The sequence below is a fragment of the Nipponia nippon genome, unplaced genomic scaffold (assembly GCF_047370975.1).
Source record: "Nipponia nippon isolate SJK-2023a ecotype South Korea unplaced genomic scaffold, ASM4737097v1 scaffold_39, whole genome shotgun sequence".
Taxonomy (NCBI): Eukaryota; Metazoa; Chordata; class Aves; order Pelecaniformes; family Threskiornithidae; genus Nipponia; species Nipponia nippon.
In genome coordinates this window covers 2,038,281-2,058,019 of record NW_028262357.1, presented here as the reverse complement: position 1 = coordinate 2,058,019, position 19,739 = coordinate 2,038,281, and the positions used below count along the sequence as shown (strand labels likewise).

At 42.6% G+C, this 19,739-nt stretch overlaps 1 protein-coding gene across 2 annotated transcripts in view; it reads right to left on the bottom strand.

The window, feature by feature from the left end:
- The window catches only part of CCBE1 (collagen and calcium binding EGF domains 1), a 100,111-nt gene extending 81,364 nt beyond the window's left edge, over positions 1-18,747 (bottom strand). For both annotated transcript variants that reach the window (XR_015707948.1, XM_087773249.1), the window contains exons 1-2: positions 18,577-18,747; positions 18,370-18,450 (exon numbers count right to left, since the gene is read on the bottom strand). Coding sequence is in view for 1 of the 2 variants with exons in the window: in XM_087773249.1 (XP_087629375.1) it covers positions 18,370-18,450; positions 18,577-18,677 (182 nt within the window). In the remaining variant the exon portion in view is untranslated. The remainder of the gene's footprint in view (positions 1-18,369; positions 18,451-18,576) is intronic.
- Positions 18,748-19,739: the final 992 nt, after the last annotated feature.

Genomic DNA, 19,739 nt, shown 5'->3' with positions numbered 1-19,739 from the left:
TCTGAAATATTTGGCGAGCTTGGGCTTCTTTCCGTCAAGCGATCAGAATGCCTTTGGAGACAGTCTGCCACCATGACCCACGATTGAGCTGTCCTTCACTCATGTCCCAAGGACTTAAAAAATAATAAAAAGGGCAGAATCTGCCCCAAAACCTCTGGTATTTGTGGTAATGACCCTTAAATACAGAAGGTCAGGAGAAAACAACTTCAAATGTTGGGCTGGAAGTTAAGTGGACAGCTGGGACATGTTCGCCTTGACTTCATCCTGTAAATCCTCATTCCATAGTAAGATTCTACTCATGGTAAAAACCATCTAGATTGAGCAATTTCTACACATGGTGGGAAGTTCAGCCATAGCCTCTCTCTTTCTGGCTATTTAGTCATTTCAAACTTGCTGCAAGTTATTTTTTCAAAGACTCTTCTGTTCTTCTTGGCTGAGAAATACACAGAGAAGTTCCATGAAGCAGAGATCTCATTCTAATAATGCTAATTATCCTGTTTCAGATCCCTGTTTACAGTAGTATAGAAAGGATGTATTTTGTCTTCATGTGCCCTTAAGCAAACCCGGGGTCTGACCTTGCAGCCTCTGAAACACAGTCATGTCTGTTCGGGAGATGATATCGCTCATGTTGCTCCTGTATCAGCTTTCTGCTGGCATCGGTTCAGTTCTTCTTAGAAGCAACAACCTCGCTTTTCTCAACCCTCAGCTTATTTGAAGCTTTTATTGGTGTAACTGCTGCTTTCTCAGTTATTCAACTTTAAGGGTCACTGAAGAGTCAACCTCCAGGTCAAGTCTTTGCCCTGTTACTATTTGGTAACAAGCATCTGTGAAAGTCACCTAAACAAGATAACCAACCTCTTCACTCTCCTAACGAAAGAAAGTAAAGCCAAAATATCCCAACCTGTATACTAGCAGCCTCCAGATCAGATTTGAGCAGGCAGCACGCATACAAAAAGTTCTCTTTTTACGTGTGTCTCGGGACATCTAATCCCAAACCTGCCACTTGGAACAACTTCATAAAGAGCAAAAGTTCTGTTCTTTGAACAACACCATGGGCTATTTCCCCAAACTGTATCCCTGGAGATACTATATGATTGATGCTCAGATCTGTGGATCAGATACTGAGAAAAGCATATTCAAACATTTCTCTCCACCCTCAAAAATGACAATAAAATACTGTTAACTAATTAAAAATCAAATTTTTCAAGAATTTGTGCACATTCATGACATTAAGGCTCTAACTCTATTTCAGCTTTTAAATCATTCTGTACAAAAGACTTATGATTTAGGTCCATGAAATAGACTCTGACATTTAAAAAAACCCCACATTATCCCACTAGGATTCAGAAGGAAAAGTCAATATTCAGGGCTAGACAAAGCATGCCCTACTCTAAATGTGTATTAGTAAGCTCTTTGGGAAGACCTTCAATTTAAACACAATTCTGTTTTATAGCAAATATTTTCTATATTTCCTTGTTTTGTTTGTTTCCAGGGATATTTGTTCCATGTTAACAATGAAAAGGGAGACGTTCATAAAGAGACAGCACCATCACAGGATGTTGAGCACAGCCATGGAAGTCATTCAGAAAAGAGATAAGATTTCCCACGTTCACCACTTTCAATAACAAAGCTAAAAGCCCAGCCAAAACGTCGGAGAGGAAGGAGCACCCGATACTAAGGCACCCGGCCATGATTTGTGAGACTGAGGATTTCCAGCCTGCAGAAGCAGTCGGTGGTAAAACCACAGGCACTAGTGCGAGGGCAAGGGCTAGAGCTGGTGTCCCTAACAGCTGGCTTGTGCTGACCCCAAACGCCCCCAGGCTGGAGTAAGCATGACCACAGCCTGGGGACTGCTGGTTTGTTAGATGTGAGGTGGCACTAGCACTTCCCACGTGAGCTGGGAATACGCTGGCTCAAATTTGCCAACTAGACAGGTGGTTACATGACATATGTAAGGAAGAAAATTACTCTGCATTGCGTTTTGCAAGCTAGTGAAAGCATCTCAGCTATGCAGCAGAGGGAACACAACTTCTCCAAGCTAGGTGCTTGCATGTAGATGCCTGCAAGGCCCCATTACCCTGTCCAGACTTCCCAGTACAAAGCAGTGCCAAATCCAGAAGCTGTATTTTCACATGAATATGGCACTACACCTAACAAGACCAATGTCTTAAAGCTTCGTACTTCAGACTCATCATCCCTCAAACTGCTATACAACTTTCAAACTAGGACTGACTTGTACCTTTCCAAGAAGGACGTGGCTGCTTTCTATCTTTAAACTACTTCCCTCTTCCCATCACATGGGCTGTCCATGTCCCCGAAAGCCTTGACAGCCCTACTCTTCAGGTCCCAGGAGTGACTCCTCATCCTTGCAAGTTAACAACCAAAACTGCACAGGCTATTCCAGCTAAGGTCTCGCCAAGGGTTTGCACAGTAATATTAAAATTTTCTCGCCACTGCTGAAAATACTTCACTGCATACACTGTGGCACCACACTTAGCTTTGCCATTTCCAGTTCCTGGTTGTCTCGACCAGACCTTTTCTCCTGTGCCTTTGCCAGCTGATGAGCCTCTCACATCCAGCATCATCTCCTGATAGAGACAATTGCCCTAATAATCCCACTAGGCCAGATAAATTTATTTGACCTACAGCAAGCTGCCTTTTTAAATGATACATGGAACAGCAAAGGGTTTAGGTAATCCCTGCTGGGGATCGATTCCTGCCAAGTTTTGACCACTATTTATTTTTTCTCATTCCCAAACATCTAAGTACCACAGGCGATGATCCACCAAGCAAGAGTGTTAGAAAAGCACAAACATTCCAGTGACTGCACATATTCCTCTCAGAAAACACTGGAGAAAGTCTGACCAGAATGAAATTTCTAAAGCAGACAGAAAATGCAGTTTTCTCCTCCGAGATGCACACCCCTTGGCTCTTCTCAAACCACTGACCAAGGAATATTTCAGAGTACCTCCTCATGGTTTTGGATGCCCCAGGGAAAAGCCTGCCTCAGTTTCTCTCTGAACTCTAGCAAAAAGCCCAAAGTTTTCAAGGACCTTGTTTTTCCCTTATTTATTCAAATTAACGGGCTTTTTCCTCTTCGTCACTGTGCTTTGGCAGATTGTCGGTTTCAGGGATGCTTATCCTGCATCTCTGCATTTCCAACTCCACACGCCTCAGCATGGAAATGATCCAGGATTAATTTTCTGTTCAAAATCTGTGCATCTTTACATTTGTGATCAGATCCATGATCCATGTCTTTAATTTCCTCTCAGACTCACCCCACGGTACCATGTCACTGTGGGGAGGACAGCGTAATCCTGCCGTGCCCTGGTGCTGGTGGGGGCTTCTCTCTTCTGGGCATATCCAATTCCTGCTTTGGCAGACTTACACATTATCCCCAGATTCCTGATAAGGCTGAAGTGTTTTCCACCTCTATGTTGACTTGCAGCACTGTTTAACAAAGGTAAAGCATTTGCAAGCAAATAAAAAAGAAAATTTTGAGGCAATTTTGCAGCTATCTGTACAGAACTGCATGAGTTAAAGTCACACATCTAGGAAGGAAAAAATGTAGCCTTGTAATCAAAACCACTGCTGAGACTCTTGGATAATTAACAAGGAAAAAGAGAGAGAGTATGTTCTGCCTTGGCATTTGGAAGCAGCACACATAACCTTAAAATTAAGCGTCTTTTCTGGTCTCTGCAGCTCAGGGATGCTGATAAATGCAGAAGAATTTAGAGAAGAACTGGGAGAGTGATCTGAGGGTGAGGGAATATAGAGCATCATCCTAGCTGGCTTGTCAAAGTTATTGAACACAGACTTGATCATATTCTAAAATGAGATTTGTAATCTGTTTTTTTTCCACATCAATAAGTTACAAAGTGCTACCACATACAGGAATTAACCGATCCTTACTAATCTTTTATTCCATGTACCCTCTACTTGAACACAGGTCCTCAGATGATACATAGGCATCAGACTCCTACCAAAATTGATGGCGTGAAGCATCCAAATGGTTTGACAATCCATCCCTTAGGGCATCACAGGGCTAAGAATAAACTTATGCTGATCTTGAAAAGTCAGGGATATAAATACAAAGGCCTACTTATAGTTACTAGCGAAAACACACCAGTCCATTGAAGATTTCCAACATTTTTAAAAATTGCATATCTTTTATTTATTTATTTACAAGCAGCCTAGAACTGCTGACTATCCAAACAAATTACACAAGAAAGAAGCTGGGTTTTGTTGGCTTTTGTTGGTTGGTTTTTTTTTTCTTTTTACATCCTGTATTACCCACAATCAAAAATAACTTTAAAAATCTATGGTGAGACAGAAAAGTGCTAAAAAAACAGAACTTAATTGCTCATATGCAACAACTGCTGAGTTAGACGATTCCTTCTAAAATACAATCAAATTACTTCATCCTGAAGGGAAATGGGAGACATTTCACAAAAGCTGAATTGCAGAGGCTAAATCTGATTTTCACCATCACTTAAAGCAGCATAAATCTAGAGAAGCTCAATCAAAGTCAATGGAGCTACATCCAATTTGCACTGGTGCCGCAAAACAGGTTTTGACTCTAGCTAACTTTTTTGTTCACAGGCACTGGAGAACAAACACAAGATATTCTTGCTGTCTTGGATGAGACAGTAATTTATGTAGCATTTTTATATGTATATGCTGTCATATCTCAGTCTAAATTTCTTCCAAGAGAATTCATGCTCTGCCATTACAGACAGCTAAGACATTCCCAGAACCCTCCTAACTTCAACAGCTGAGATGCTAAGTTCATAAATAATTTCCTCTTGTTATGATTTTCAGCTATATGCTGTGAAAGGAAAAATTAAGGGTCCTATGGCTAATCCTCCATCTAAACATTAACTTTATGAAGGGAATGACTGACCATCCAACTGTAGCCTACGAACTACCTTGGAGCACTTAACAGAAAAGTACCTTGTGAAAAACTGACTTTGTAAGAAAAAAAGATTTTGTAAACAGAAGTAATAAAGGTTTACTATAAACAATGCAAACAAAAAGCAGTAGGTGTCTGTGCCTCTCAGAGTCTTCTAAAGATAGTGCATTTAGTCTGATTAAAACAGGCAAGTAAGCTGCCATGTTCTACGTGTCTTGTTATTTTTACAGCTGCTACCAAATAATAAAAAGAAAACCTTGCATTTACTTGTAAAACTCATGCTTCAGTAAGAGGTGCCAAAAACAAATTTCTCTCCAAGAAACTAACAGTTACACTTCATAAAGATATCATGAAAGGTTTCAGGGAGTCTTCCGAATGGGGAGTGTCTTCCTGCCATGGGGTAAAAGATGGGAAAGTATCTTCAAAGACAAACAGCTTCATTTTCTCTCCAGTAAAAAGGAAAAACTTGAAATTATTTAAAGTCTGCAGTTTAGCCATTTTTAAAATAAAAACGATTTCTAACAGAAGCTAGCATCTACTTCTGTATTTACCAAGAACCTGCTCCTCCAAAGAAGCCTTCCTCATAAGCAGACGTTTTTCATGCTATATAACCAGGCTTAAGAACTACAGTTTTCCAACAACAACAAAAAAAAAAGGAGTAAAGTAGCTTTTCAATCAGAGATTGATATCCAGCTGCAGAACACCCATTTGACACTTGACTTCCAAACCCAAATTTTGGAAGCCTCTGCTTCTCTCTGCCCTTATCACCAGGCAGGTTGGGACGATGTAAGGATTCATCGTCCAGGTCTTCCCCGCAGCAGCCCCATTTAGCTAATAGGGCAATCAGGGATGGCAGCATTTGATAAGGACAACTTCTGAAACTTGTGTTCACAAGCATTTCCCACAAATACCAATCGCGTGCCTCAAGAGCGAGACATTGCACAGATTTTTCCAGTTCTCTGATGCTGCTTTGCAGCTTTTTCCCACGTGCATCCCATTGTAGCAGGCAGGATATTGAATCTTTTGAAACAGTTAATCTTCTCACAGCTGAGACTGGATTTCAGTAATAAACACTTGCTGTAATTTTTCATCTGCTGGGCCATTATATTTTTAAGAAGCAAGGTCAAGATGGCATTTAATAAAAGGATTGCTATATTTGTTTGGTTCTTTTTTCCAAAAGAGAAGCCCTACAGAGCAAAGCAACAAATTGGACAATATGGAGTACAGCCAGGGTCTTCAGCCCTAATACACAATTAAGAGGAATCTGAACACAGGAAAGTTTCCTCTCTATTTCCATCCTGAAGATATATTTGTCCTGCATTAAATCTTTGTCAAGTCCTTAAGGAAAATTTCTTGGAACAATTTTCTTTTCATTGGAACAACTTATAACTCTAATGGTTGTAAGGTCAATGAAAATGTTTGAAGTCTCTTTTTCCTGGTACTTAAAAATATCCAGCAGTCCATATTGCAAACGAGGATGTGTAAATAAATACATGTGTCCATGTTAGCCATTCTTGCTCCAGACTACTTGTTTTCTGCTGCTCTTTTCACTCTGCCACAGCTATTTTCATTGGAGATGTTCCAGTGATGTACCATTAGCTTACTCCCACTGTGGAAATACTCTGGATATTTTTGCAACATAAGAAAACATCACAAAAATCTAATTTGTATCTCAGTGGATATGAAAAAATATACTTTAAAAAGGAGCTTTTCTTCTTATCTCAAACAGTAGCATTTTGTTGAACTGGAATGACAGCAAATCACCGTAAGTAAACAAAGTCCAGCAAGTTATTTGAAGACTCAATTTACGGTGACCTTCTTTGCTACAAGAAGAACACTACATGTTCAGCGTAAGCTATCAAGTTCTTTTTTCTGTGAGGCATCAACCAGGCTTTTTCCTCCATTTTATAGGTGGAGAAGTAGCTAATACTGACATCCCATAGTAAACCTTAGTGGGTAACTGAAGGCAGAATTTGGCATGATACAGCTCCTGGAGGAGCACAGAAATTTAGCCCAGGATCTAGAACTACAACTCAATTCCTGGCAAGTCCATCCTAAGGTTAAACACCATTGCCTCTCAGGATCACAGTCCTCCCACTGATGTAAATCTGGAGGGGCACTGTCAAGGACCCTTCCAGGCAGGCTCAATAAAACCGCAACTCAAATATGGGTCAGTGGGAGGACAACAAACAGCACAAACAAGACTCTGGTCAATAAACTCAGCTTGGAAAGTCAAGCAGAGAACTGGCTTTGTTGGTAAGATGCATTCAATCTGGTTTAACAACTTTTTGCGTTCTTTTTTTCATGGAATGCTAAGAAGAATTACGAAGAAGAATTCCCAAACTGACACACTTTGTTACAGTCCAGGGAAGTCAGTAGAGCTGTGGAAATGCAAATCTTTTCATACAGCATCTTTAGTGCCCACACAGGGGACGAAAAGAGCCAACCTTTAACATAGTTGAGCTTCTAAGAATAATCAAGAAGGGAGCACTCCTGCAAAGACATTCATGCATGCCAAGTAGTAGAAATTTCTGCAGGAAAAGGACCTAATTTAAGACCAGATACAAGGAGAAGGTTTGAATGCACTCTGAATCTACTTTGAACCCAGAGGAGATGCCAGGAATGCAGGTCTGTCTTTATAAACTTTTGTGGGTAAAGCTCTTCACTGAGGTTATATCACAGCAAAATTTTCATTTCTCTTTAAGAAGTTTTAAAACTAAGAGGAAAAAGGACATGTTAACTTGGCCTGAAGGATAACTCGTTCCCTGTCTCCCCATTGACCATATACAGAGAGAGCAGACTGAGCCTCGACTCCTAAAGCAGACTTTTAACAGAAAGGTCTGAAAACTGGGAAGTGTCAGGTTGTCCCGTTTCCATCCCACATACCCAGTTTACTGTTTTTTGTCTGGAAGAAAGAACTGGGGGGAATTGAAGGGTGAGAGTGGGCAGGGAAACACTCTCAGAAGTAACATTTTTAATATCTTCTGTTTTGCTATGAGACAAGCTAGAAGGCAAGCAGGACAAGGTAGAATGAAAATGTATCCCACGTTCTCCATTTTTAATCACATTCCATTTTGTGTTTCTTCATTTTAAAATCAGAAAAGCTTGAAAGGAGAATTTTTCCATGAAAATTCAAAAAAAGAAAACAACGACCCATTTGCTATAGGCTCCTCATCTCTCAAATTTAAAATTTAAAGCTGTTTCACCAGCCGCTCTCTGGGTATGCATTTGTAGCCTCCATGGAGTAGGAAGTCCCGTGGAGCAGACATACACTTTCTTCAGGAAAAACAAAACAAACCAAAAAACCCCTAATGAGCTTTTTAAATCTAAATACACATCAAAACAACCTTTCTACATCTGCCTAAGCAAATATACTATCTTCCATATACGTAGCGTGTTATGTAATATATCGAGAGGCCAGCATCTGAGGCCATGCTTGCCCGTAGACTGTCTGGGCCATCGTGCAGACCAACAGCCCAAGTGCGGTTGGGTTCATCATGCTACTGATTTCCAGGCAGTGGGCAGAGATCAGCCCAGGCTGCCAGCATGCCTGTCTGCCACTGCTCCTTGCTTCTGCCTTAGGAAGCTGCAATTAAAAGCACGTATCCTCTAGAGGATCAAGCATTTACCAAACAGTAGCTCTAGTGACCCCTGGTCCCTCAAGTCTCTCTCTCACTCTCCGTTTCTCAACCACTAAGATCTACCAAAGACCCTCAACTCCATTTTCATCCGTCTTTTCTCTTCCCACAGATGCTATTATAAGGATTAAATAATTTTCCCTTTGGCTATTTTTGTTTGAATTACAACTCATTTCAACTCTCAAAGGCAATAATCTCTAAACTAAGGGGTTTTGTCAGAATTCCAGAGAGCAATGTTTAGGAAACGACACCACTTTTTTGGTGCAGCTATGATAATAAACTCTATAATGAAAATTGAGTATGATAATAACATCTTGTTGAATAGGCAAGATGTCAGATTTACAACATATATTAAATGTGTTGAATGTGATCATAGAGATATTAACATTCCACTGAGACGTTGGAGCTCTGGGCAGGAAGTTATTTACAATGAAATAACGCATCCAATAAAGTCATTTGCTCTCTCTTATGAAAAGAATTCTGAGCATACTTTTTTTGGTGTGTTTTCACAAATTTCTAAACTGTCAGCGTTTACCCATTACTCATAAAATATTACGATAATACTTCATGTATTTCTTCATTCATTTTGCAGACTGTACTGTCTAACTTCTTGGACTTAAGCATCTTGTTACGGAGAATTAGGTAGTCAATCTTCCCCCTTGAGGGAGGATAATGAGACTGTGAAGCCAACATGAACACTGCTGTTTCACATCGGAAGCTATGCACCACTAATTTCTCCATAGAAAGACTATTGTTTGTCATACACTTGCTAGCCCAGATGAATATTGTCCTGTATTTCTCTAGACTCTCCCTCTAGTGTAACTTGCCTTTGACTTACAATAAACCTATTCATTCTGCAAGAACAATCTATTTAAAAACTCAGATTATAGCTTTGATTTTGCCTCTCTTCTCGCTTAAAACATTGTGTACGCACCACTTTAGCTCCCAGCCCATTTGAAAAGGAAAGAGAAAAATTCTGTTTGATGTGCATTTACTACTGAGTGGCTGGTAATATTAATACAGTGAATATAATCACTGTGTATTTCACCTTATTTAAATTCCAGCACAGATCATCAATTAAAATGGATGTGGCTAGAACTTAAGTTTAACAAAAAACCCAGAAGTACGTATTTTTAACAGCTGGATGTACACTAAATGCTTTACAGTCTCGCACTTCATTTTTTGAACCAGGATCAACAATGAAATCAACACAACATGATGGAAAACACTCTTTAAGTGAGAAGGATTTTCCAAACACAACTAAACTCTGAGATTACTGTCTGCAACTGAAATTGTTTTTCTCTTCAACTGTTAAACAGAGCAACCCTCAAGGAGATGCAAACAAATTGCTTTCTTTTCCTAGGCCAAGAAGAAAGTGAGTCAGCACTGCGTGGATTCTGCTCTCCATTGTTTCTGCCGACAATTGGAACAACATAGAAGAAAGGGTAAAGTAGAGCAGCAGAGTGACATTTGCTACTGTTAGATTACAAAAGAAGCCACCATTAGTTTGAAAACTGAAACCAAGCAAACAGAAAACGGACAACAGAGAGAAAAAAATTCTGAGCAGCATTTGGGGAAAGTTTTTTTTTTTACTGTAAATCAGTCAGCTCTGCTTTTTTGGACGGTGGGCACAAGTCTCAGCCTCTTAGTAAGCGCGAATTTTAAAGAGAGGAACCCTGGAGTGACCCATATGGGTCTGCAGGAGACAGAAGCAACACAAACGAAGGTCTCCAGAGCAGATCTTCTCCCTGTCACGGACTTAGCACAAAGCAAGCCCTCTGCCATCCCCAACAGCTCCAGCTGAAGTGACACCGATATTGAACACTCAGCAATGACTCACGCACTGAAAGAAAAGTCGCCTCACGACTCGGGGCACTGCGGTGGAGACAAAAACAAAAACTAAACTCAAGGTTGTGAGAATCCAGCACAATCTCAGTAAAACCCAAAATCACATGTGCCCCAAACGACCAGCATTGCACAAGAGTGAGCGCAGTCTGAAATGGGGTGTATCCCAGGTACAGTGTCTGCACATCTGTAAATCAGCGGCACAGCCCACACCAGGTATCTCACACATACCTCCTTTGTGTAACCCTGTTGCATGCACACAGTAAGTGCTCTCCCAAACATGCAATGACAGAAAAAACAGGCAAGCACAGCAGAAGTCTCAGAAAACCTGTTGCCCACGTGCTTTTCATACTGGGCAACGGCTTTCACAGCAGAATATGGGCAATCCCATCTTATCTGGGATGTCTAGCAAGCCTGATCTATTTTTCCAAGCGTAGTTTAAATATTTCATGTTCAACTACTTCCCAAAAATTCTGTGCTATGGCAATGAGCGAAGGCAATCTGAACTGAGCAAAGACTGAACGGGCAATTTAAATATCCACCTGTAAGGTGTCCCTCCTGCAGCCACGCAGACCTGCACTTGTCAGAGGGGGAGAGAGATTTTCCAAGCTGAAGACAGAAGGAAGCGGAGAGGCTGTCAAGGGAAGATGCATCAGCTCCTGTAGCTTAGCTCCAAGTCTAGCTGGGAGAACAGGCATCCTCCCGGGGGTGCATGTGTGTGTGTTTTTGTTTGGTTTTGGCTGATGTTTTGTTTTCCTGGGTTCTACTTAAATAGAAGCCTGGAAGCATTTAAATTATACTTCTTTGGGGAGTGATTACCTCCCTTCTATCACACACGTTTCTGTCACACAAACCACCAGCAAGATGGAATTTTTCTTTTGTAATGTCTATATTCATTTTTTTTTCCCTGCCTGTTCCATGCCCCGGTTTTTTTTTTCCTTTCTCTTCCTTGCTGCTCCGTACCTTTATCCTTCCATTCCTGCCTTTTCTGTCTTGCCTATTTTGACTGCAATCAGTACAGAACACCCCAGCTCAACAGGTCTCTATCACAATGGGAGCGGTAATACAAGTATTAATAACGTCCTGCTGTTAGCAAGAGAGACTGCAATCACTTTATTAAGGACAAAGCAGCCTGACCTTAGGGAGCATATACAATACTTAGGATAATTACAAAAGTCATATTCCCTTTGGCGGCTTATTTTTATTACATAGTTCATATCAGCCATGGGAGGCCCTGGGGCTACTATTTTGTTTGTCTGGAGTCTCTGAGCTAGACGACATGCCTGGGGAAGTCAGTTCATATTTAACCCTATATTCTGTAGATGAAAACCGTAATGCAATGCACCTGGATTTCATTATCGATCAAACCACCAAGGAGGGCACTTATCATAAAGCTCTTGGCTTGCCAGTTTTAAAATTCTCCAAACTGCTTTGATGTGAACATCAAAAACTTCTGGACTGCATGAACAACCATTTGCCAGACCTCATCCTTTAATTGTAGCACGTCCTACCTCAGTGCACCACTCACAGTAATTATGCAATGTTCTGAAAGATCATTAATTATATTGGTTCATTTTGGAGTGACCTGGCTGTACAGAGGAGGCACTGCACAATAAACCCACAGCAGCACCATGTTTTGCTGCAGGAGGCTTTGCTCCAGCCAGGAGCATGCACATCTGCTGAGATCTCAAGTGTCCCTAACCTCACCAAAATTCGGTAAGATTTAAGATCCTTAGCCTTAGCACCTGAGACAGCAAAGTGACCCAGAAAGTCATGGCCACCCAAATGCAGTATGGAAACCTACAGACGTGTGTGTGGCATTGGTGTTACTCTTAACCGGCAGATATTCACAATGTGTCTCAGTAACTGCGAGCAATCTATTCCCTTGGCAATCACAGCAAAGGAAATCGAACCAAACTGAGGACTGACTGCAATCAGAACCATAATGCTTAAAAAGTGCTACTTTCAAATAAATAGTGAGAAAGAAATTCTAGGAGAGCCGGGAAAAATGTCTTAGCATCTTTGTAGCATACACTGTTTTGTAAAATAGTGGTGTATTGAAGCAAAATTTTATTTATTCATATGTATGAAAGTCTACCTGTGATGACAATTTCCAGGAAGATTTTTTTAAAGGTATATATAAAACAGTCAACAAAAATGTTTTAACTAGGGGAGCACTTAGCACTTATGTTTGTTGCATCTCTTCATAAATACCATGCTAGTGAATGAATTATTAGAATTAGTGCTAGCAAAACTCGAAGAGCAGCACTCCTTCCACAGATATGACGTATCGCAGAGCTGCTGAACACATCGTTTTCATGATGATGGTTTGACACAGACTTCAAAAGGCCCAATACTATATGCATATTCACTGGCTTCTTCATAGGATGAATAAATTAGTAAGTTCTGACAATCCTCATTTTCAATCCGTTCAACAAGTAGCATAGCTGCAGCTCTTTTCAGTAGCACTCACAGTCTACACAGGCATGTTTCAGACGCTGATGACCCCAAGTGATGCACAGAGTTAGCAGCTCGTGGCACTTCACCACTGAAGTATGTGCAGAAGAAGAATTGTTAGTTTATTGAAATGTAAAGAAACTCTTTTGGCAGATGGAGAATTACAGTTGCTGTGCATGTTTAGTTTTCTAAAACCAAAACAAATTTGAAATCACATCCTCTCTTAAAATTCCACCATAGAGCGCATTTCCCTGCAAGATGATAACTGGAGATTAAGCAGTACTTTGCTCTAATCAGATAAATTTCTTGGTTTTACTATTATATCAATCGGGACTCTTTCAATTCTATTAAAACTGAAATAGTCAGCAAAACTTCAGAGAGGAAACACAACAGCAACAATAAAAAAGAAATCTCTAAAAAGAAACGTCAGAAGATAAGATGACAAATCATCATCCTTGCTTACTCCAGCTGAAAGCTTCAAAATTGTATACGACATTTTTTTTTTCCTGTTGGAAAGCTCTGCAACACGCTCGTCGAGTATCTGGGAACCAGGAATTGCATATGGTCCCCAAGGGCATATTAGTGAAAGTGCTGCTCTTTGTGAAACAGCTACAATCCAACCTACTTGCAATTACTTTTATCTTTTAAGAATGTGCAAAATGATACAGTCTATAAAAATAGTAGGTTCCACAGCAATATCAGCATTCAAGACAGTAAAAAGAAATGCTTTTTGAGGCATGGGACCTCTGGTTAGCATCAGAATTAAGTAGGGTGTAAGTATACACACATTCTCTTCTGCAATACATTTGAATTGTCTTTTTGTTATGAAGTGTAGAGCAATCTTTCACAGCAAAATTTAAAACCTGAAATGTAGGGAGGGCCTCTGTAAAATACTTGTAACTGCTAATTATCAGATGAAGGAGCTGACAACCTACATTGAAACATGTTCACCCTATTTAAAAGACCCTTTGCTTGCGAAATACTAAAAAAAAAAGTTACTGATTAAGTTCTAAGCCAAGATTTAAGCCCCACAACATGGGGCTTATTTGCAGATATAACATGTAAAGATTTGCCACATCTTTACAAAGGTTTTACCATCATTAGCAAGGACTATTCTGCCAAGCGCTTTTATTCTAAACCTCCTACTCCCTGCTGGTCCTGCAGAAGGAAGGAGCAGGAGCAGCCTCCATCACTACACACACACAATTAGGGTATAATATGTTCCTCGAGGAACTTGCACGCTTCATTTTCAGCAAAAAATGGAGGAAAAAGAGAGTGCTCACCGTGATGCCACAGAAAGGTGGATAATTTCTCTCACCAGGTCAATAGCCTATTTGTTTAAAAAAAACACTTTCGTCAGCTAATTTAGTCAATTTTATTTGCAAGTTGAGAGGGAATTAGACTAATAGTTTCAGCTGCATAAAAGAAAAGAATCCCTTCCTTTTGCCCATGAAGGCAATGGCTAAAGTTTTCTTCCATGCTACGCAGCTCTAGGTTCAATTTTTCATCTGCCTGATTCACGCATGCTGGTTTCGTTAATTTAGCCCTTTATTTTTATAAAAAAAAAACTGAAAAGAAGCAAAACTATTTCTTTCAAGTCAATTCACAACAATATTTAAGTGCCTAGTAGACAAAGAGGTTTCCACAGTCAGGGGATACAAATATTCTCATTTTTCCATCTGTTTCATGCTTGAATCTTCTTACAACTGGTGATGGGCAAACAGCTTCCCACTAGCAAATGTTTCTGTTAAGTCTGTATATTGTCTTTCTGAATCATTTTCTCTACACTCTCTGACTTCTAACTGAATATAATATTTAGCTCTCCTAATATACAACAGTTAATTAGGTGATCAAGTTTTGCTGATTTTTAAAAAGGGAGGAACTCCAATTAGTAACTTGCACCAGATTAGATGTTGAGCCTCCTGAACATGGAAGTGATACAACCACTACCATCACCTTATGGGAACACACCTACATGATCAGGATAAAGCAGGGGATGCCTATTCCAGATGCTGCTTTTCCTTCTGGACCACAGAAACAACGTACGGTAGCACTATTTAAACTGAAAATGAATGAAGGACTGTAATGAAAAGGACTGCTGCTAAGATGTACAAAATCAATTGTCATATGCAAGTGATAACACATGGAAGCACTGAAGAGAACTGACTGGGGCCTCATAGTCTGATGCTGCCCAAATTTCACTGAATTTGATTAATTTTGCATACACGAGGAATTCAAAGTCTTACTGGACTATTACATTATCAACAAATCTGCAGAACTTATTCTCTGTACCTTTGCAATGGGGCCATTAGTACCCGATACTTTGTGCGGTTACATACAAGAGTTTAAATGAGATTTGCACTGAAAAGATACTGTACAAGCTCCCACTGCTTTTTGCATCTGTTTCTCTGTACTCTTAAGAAAATAAATAAAGAGAACATCTAAAAAAATACAAATCAAACTAAGTCAAGGGCCAGACTGCACACATTCAAAAAGGAAAAATACATCTAATTATGTACAAGGTTGCTATGACCACAGGGAAAAATGCCAGTATATTCTCAGTGCTTGGCCCCACTTTTGGCTTGGCCCTCCATTTGGCTCATCTTTATTCATGAGTAAATCTTGCTAAAAAAAATTTTTCAAGAAATATTTTTTGCGATGAAAAGATGTTATTTTTATTGAAGTGCTCTGCAAACATGCTGATTTTCATGACAAATTCCAGCAGAAGGAATAAAAGGATGAAATTGCTTTCAGTCAGGAATTTATGCTTTGGAAAACTAATTTTGCTCAGGAATTTTGACATCTGACTTCAAATGTATTTCTTTTTTTATTTAACTAATTGCACAGCAGATCATTAGTAGTGCTGCATGTTACCTTATGCCTGACATGTTATGACATGAGATAAATTTTGTGTCAGTTTGTTTAATTTCTACACAAAAGGTACTTTGACCTAGAAAAGAAATTAGATGTGTATGCTAATAGTAAATAGCAGCTGACATTAACTATCCTTTTAAACTACCTCTAACCATGTATATAAATTACTACATTATTCATAACTATTGTCATTACAAAATACTGTGAAAAAAACTGTATAGGAAGATAAAAAATGAAATTTTGTAAGAATAAATATTACAACACCAAAATCAAGTTTCTCAGAAACCAGGAGTGAAAGTTCCCTAAAGCCACAGCTGAGTTCCTGTCCAGCTGAAGTTTTTTAAACGTTCGCTATCATTCTAGATGTGAAAACAGAACCCTAAAGTACCTGAATGTCCTACAAAACAAAACCCGCCTCCACGCACCACAGGACTAGTCAACACTTGCAAGTTTCCTGTCATCTTGCTAACAGCGTCAACCTCAAAATATTAATGAATCTTAAATTAAAATGTGCTCTGCCAAGGTTAATCCCATGTGCCTGCTGGAAGCACACCTTGCTACCAGGAGCAACGGGGATGCTGCTCTTCCCCTAAGATTCACCATCACGGGTGGGTGATGCTGCTGGTCCGCATCACAGCGTGGCTCACCTCCGAGGGGCAGGACCAGCAGCGCATCACAGCGCAGGTATGGCCTCCGTGCAGAGCTGCTCCACTGAGCCACACGCCTCCGTTTAGGAGATGCTGCCCTGCTCTTGTGCATACGGACATCACGAAGAGAGCTCACAGGGTGGGGGATGGAGCCCTCCTCACCCAATCCTAAAGGTTAGACCTTGAAAACACATGATTACATGGAAATTGATTTTTTTCTTTTTTAAAGCAAGGCAGACCTTAGAAAAGAATTGAAAACATGAACCAAAACAACCTAGAGTGCAATGCAGCTATTTGGAAATGCTAATTCACAGTCTGTGCTGGTTTGGGATGGTGAATACCGCTTGGGATTGTGCAGGAGGAGAGCTGGGAAGGGAGGGAGGGCTCGGCACAACCAGAGCCCAAAGGTCAGAAATACCTCAGCAAGGATGAAAGAAAGTGCTAGTGGGACTTGGCAGCCGGACAGAGTCCTGCTTTCTTTGCACGGTGGCCCGCAGCAGCTGGTGGAGCCTATGAAGTCCTCATCTATTACACACAAAGCAGCCCCACTTTGCTCAGACGGATTTTGGGACATGCAGTAACTAGCAGGACAGTCTTGCGTGCACTGCTTTATGCAGAGCCTACTCTGGCTTTTTCCTTCAGTCACTCCCCACTCAGCACAAACTTGCTCACCCCAGTGCTCTGCTCCCAAACCAGAGAAACGCTGCAGGTTCAACCAAGTAATCTTCTTCCCTGCAAAACCTACACGCTGCCTCTCTCCGAGAAGTGCTGTGTGCTGCTGCGTGCTACAGAGCTGCTTATAAGCGGGCTCTGCCTCACCTTCACAGGGAGAGGAGAGCGAAGGTAAGGGAAGCAGGGAAGGGTGGTCTCCAGTCCCCACGGAGCCCTTCCCAGGGGCTGTAAGGATGCTAATGCTGCTGGGAACTGGGCAGTGGTGTGACGCCTTCCCAGGTGGCTGTGGCTGCGGCTGCCGGAGGGCATGAACCAGCCCCAAGCGCGTGAGCAAGGCACAACGCTGCTGCACCATGCGTCTGCAGCTCTCTCGTTTTTGACAAACAGAAAATGCCCCAGGAAGAAATGGACGATCTCTCTATAACACTTTTCACAAACGTCAATGCGCCTTATTGTATTTTTGGTATACATAAATGGCTCTCTGGCACATGCACACATACACACACAGGCAGAGCACAGTCATCTCCACAAAGTAACCTCTGACAAGAAGCAGTTTTTGTAGATGGAACATCTCATCTGTGGGGACGGGACTAGTCAGGGGACACCAGTAAAGGGATACGTGTGTGCTCGTACTTAGTGTATATTTCTCCAAAAGCACATCTACTGTCAAGTGTTCTAGACATTTGTCATCATTACAACAGCTTTAAAATCCTACTGAAAACAGATAAAGTTTCTCAAATACATGGCTGAAAAATGAAAACTCAGGGTTGGATTCATCTTACTTAATTTGAGAGCCCTCTGCTGAAGTCTCCCCCAGAGCTGGTTGCTGAAGAAGTTACTCACTCTGAGGGTATGATTCATCTACCTAAATGTAAACGTCTTTCGGGTGGCGTAAATCCGGTTGATCTCACTGACTATCCTGCAACTGATGCAGCTGTAGCTCCGATGCACTCCTCGGCATCCAGGTCGGAGGAAGCCTCTCGCACTCTATCCATGACTGACAGCCAGGATACGGCAACCAAAACCGCACGCACCCTCTCCCGCGATGCCTTTGAGGTGACAACTGCCGCGAGTTTTAATAAAACCTTTTGCAGAGGAAATGCCGGGGTGGGTTAGTGCGGAGCAGGGAGGGGAGGCACACAGATGCCACTGCCGCGGCTCCCGCGCCTGCCACCATCACGCGTGGGTCCCCCGCAGTCCCCTCCGGGGGCGGCGCGGCGCCTTCCCCGCGGGCAGCCAGCCCCCATCCACAGCCACGCGTGTGCCCGCCGGCTCCGCGCCCACCCACGCCCCCCCCTCCGCCCTCCGCGGCCGCGGCGCTCACCTGAAGCAGGTGGTGAGCTCGCCCGTGGGCTTCAGGCACGGGTAGCGGGTGGTGGCGATTTTGTTCTCGGAGCAAACCTCCCTGCAAGGCGGGGAGTGGGATTATTAAAACAAAAACAAAAACAAAAATAAAGAAAAAGAAGGGGGTGGATGGCGGGGAAACGCACAGAAACGGGAGCACGGGGGTCCGCGGGCGGGGGACACCCACCTGTCGCCGTCCTGTGGCTCCTCCCGGTAGGTCCAGGCGTGCCCCAGCGCCAGGAGCAGCACCAGCCGGAGCGGGGCCAGGCTGCCGGCCGGCCGCCCCATCGGGCCGCCTCTCCCCTGCGCGCCGCGCCGGTTCTGCCCGCCCCGGCCGGCGGCGGGGCTGCGCCGACCCGCCGCTCCTCCCGCCCCGGCGGAGGGCCGCCCCCCGCGGCCGCCAGATGTGCCCGCGGGGAGGGGCCGCGCCCGCCCAGATGTGCCGGCAGATGCGGCCCCGCGGCGGGGCGGGGCGCGGCGGGGCGGCGGACAGATGTGGCGGGGTCGCGGCAGATGTGCGGCGGGGGTGAGGGGACATCAAACACCCCGGCCCCCTCCCGGCCCCCCGGCCGCAGGGAGCACGCTCCTTGCTACCAGGAGCAACGGGGATGCTGCTCTTCCCCTAAGGTTCACCATCACGGGTGGGTGATGCTGCTGGTCTGCATCCGCAAGGAAGGGGTACGTGTGTGTGTGTGTGCCCGCTCCAGGGTGAGCGGGGCAGAAAGTGATGGAAAGGTCCAAAACCGTGGGGGTGATAAGCAGCTCTTGGTGCACCATCACTGATGCTTTCCAGATTCAGCTTTATCTTAAATCTCTTTCCCAAAGGAACAGAGCAGTTCAAAGCATCTCTGCCGCGGTGGTTGTTTATCCTTGTGTACAGCTGCCACTTCCCCGCCATTCATAAAAAGGAGATTAACGACAACAGACTTTTGATAAAGTAGTGCATCAGGTCTGGCCCACTGTACCATATCCTGTTTTCACGGTTAAACTGCCTGGGACCAGGAGGGCAAACCTGCAAAACGACGATGCCTTTGCAAAGTGTTTGGCCCATGCATTGGCTTTGATCACCACGTAACTTCATACAAGTACAAAAGGCTCCAGGGAAATGACAGTGTGCAAATCAGCCTTACTAGCACTTTCACCTGCGGTATAAGTAACTTCATTTTATAGCCAGAAAAATCAAGGATATGTGAGCAACAGACCGTACCTATATATTATTACGGCCAGAAAAGTTAGGGATAGGCAAGTAACAAACTGTAACTCCTCTGTTAAATCAGCACAGAAGTAATAAAGGTGTGTAAAAGGACTTGAGCAACTCCCCCCTTCTACTTTTTGCTCTGCCACAGACAA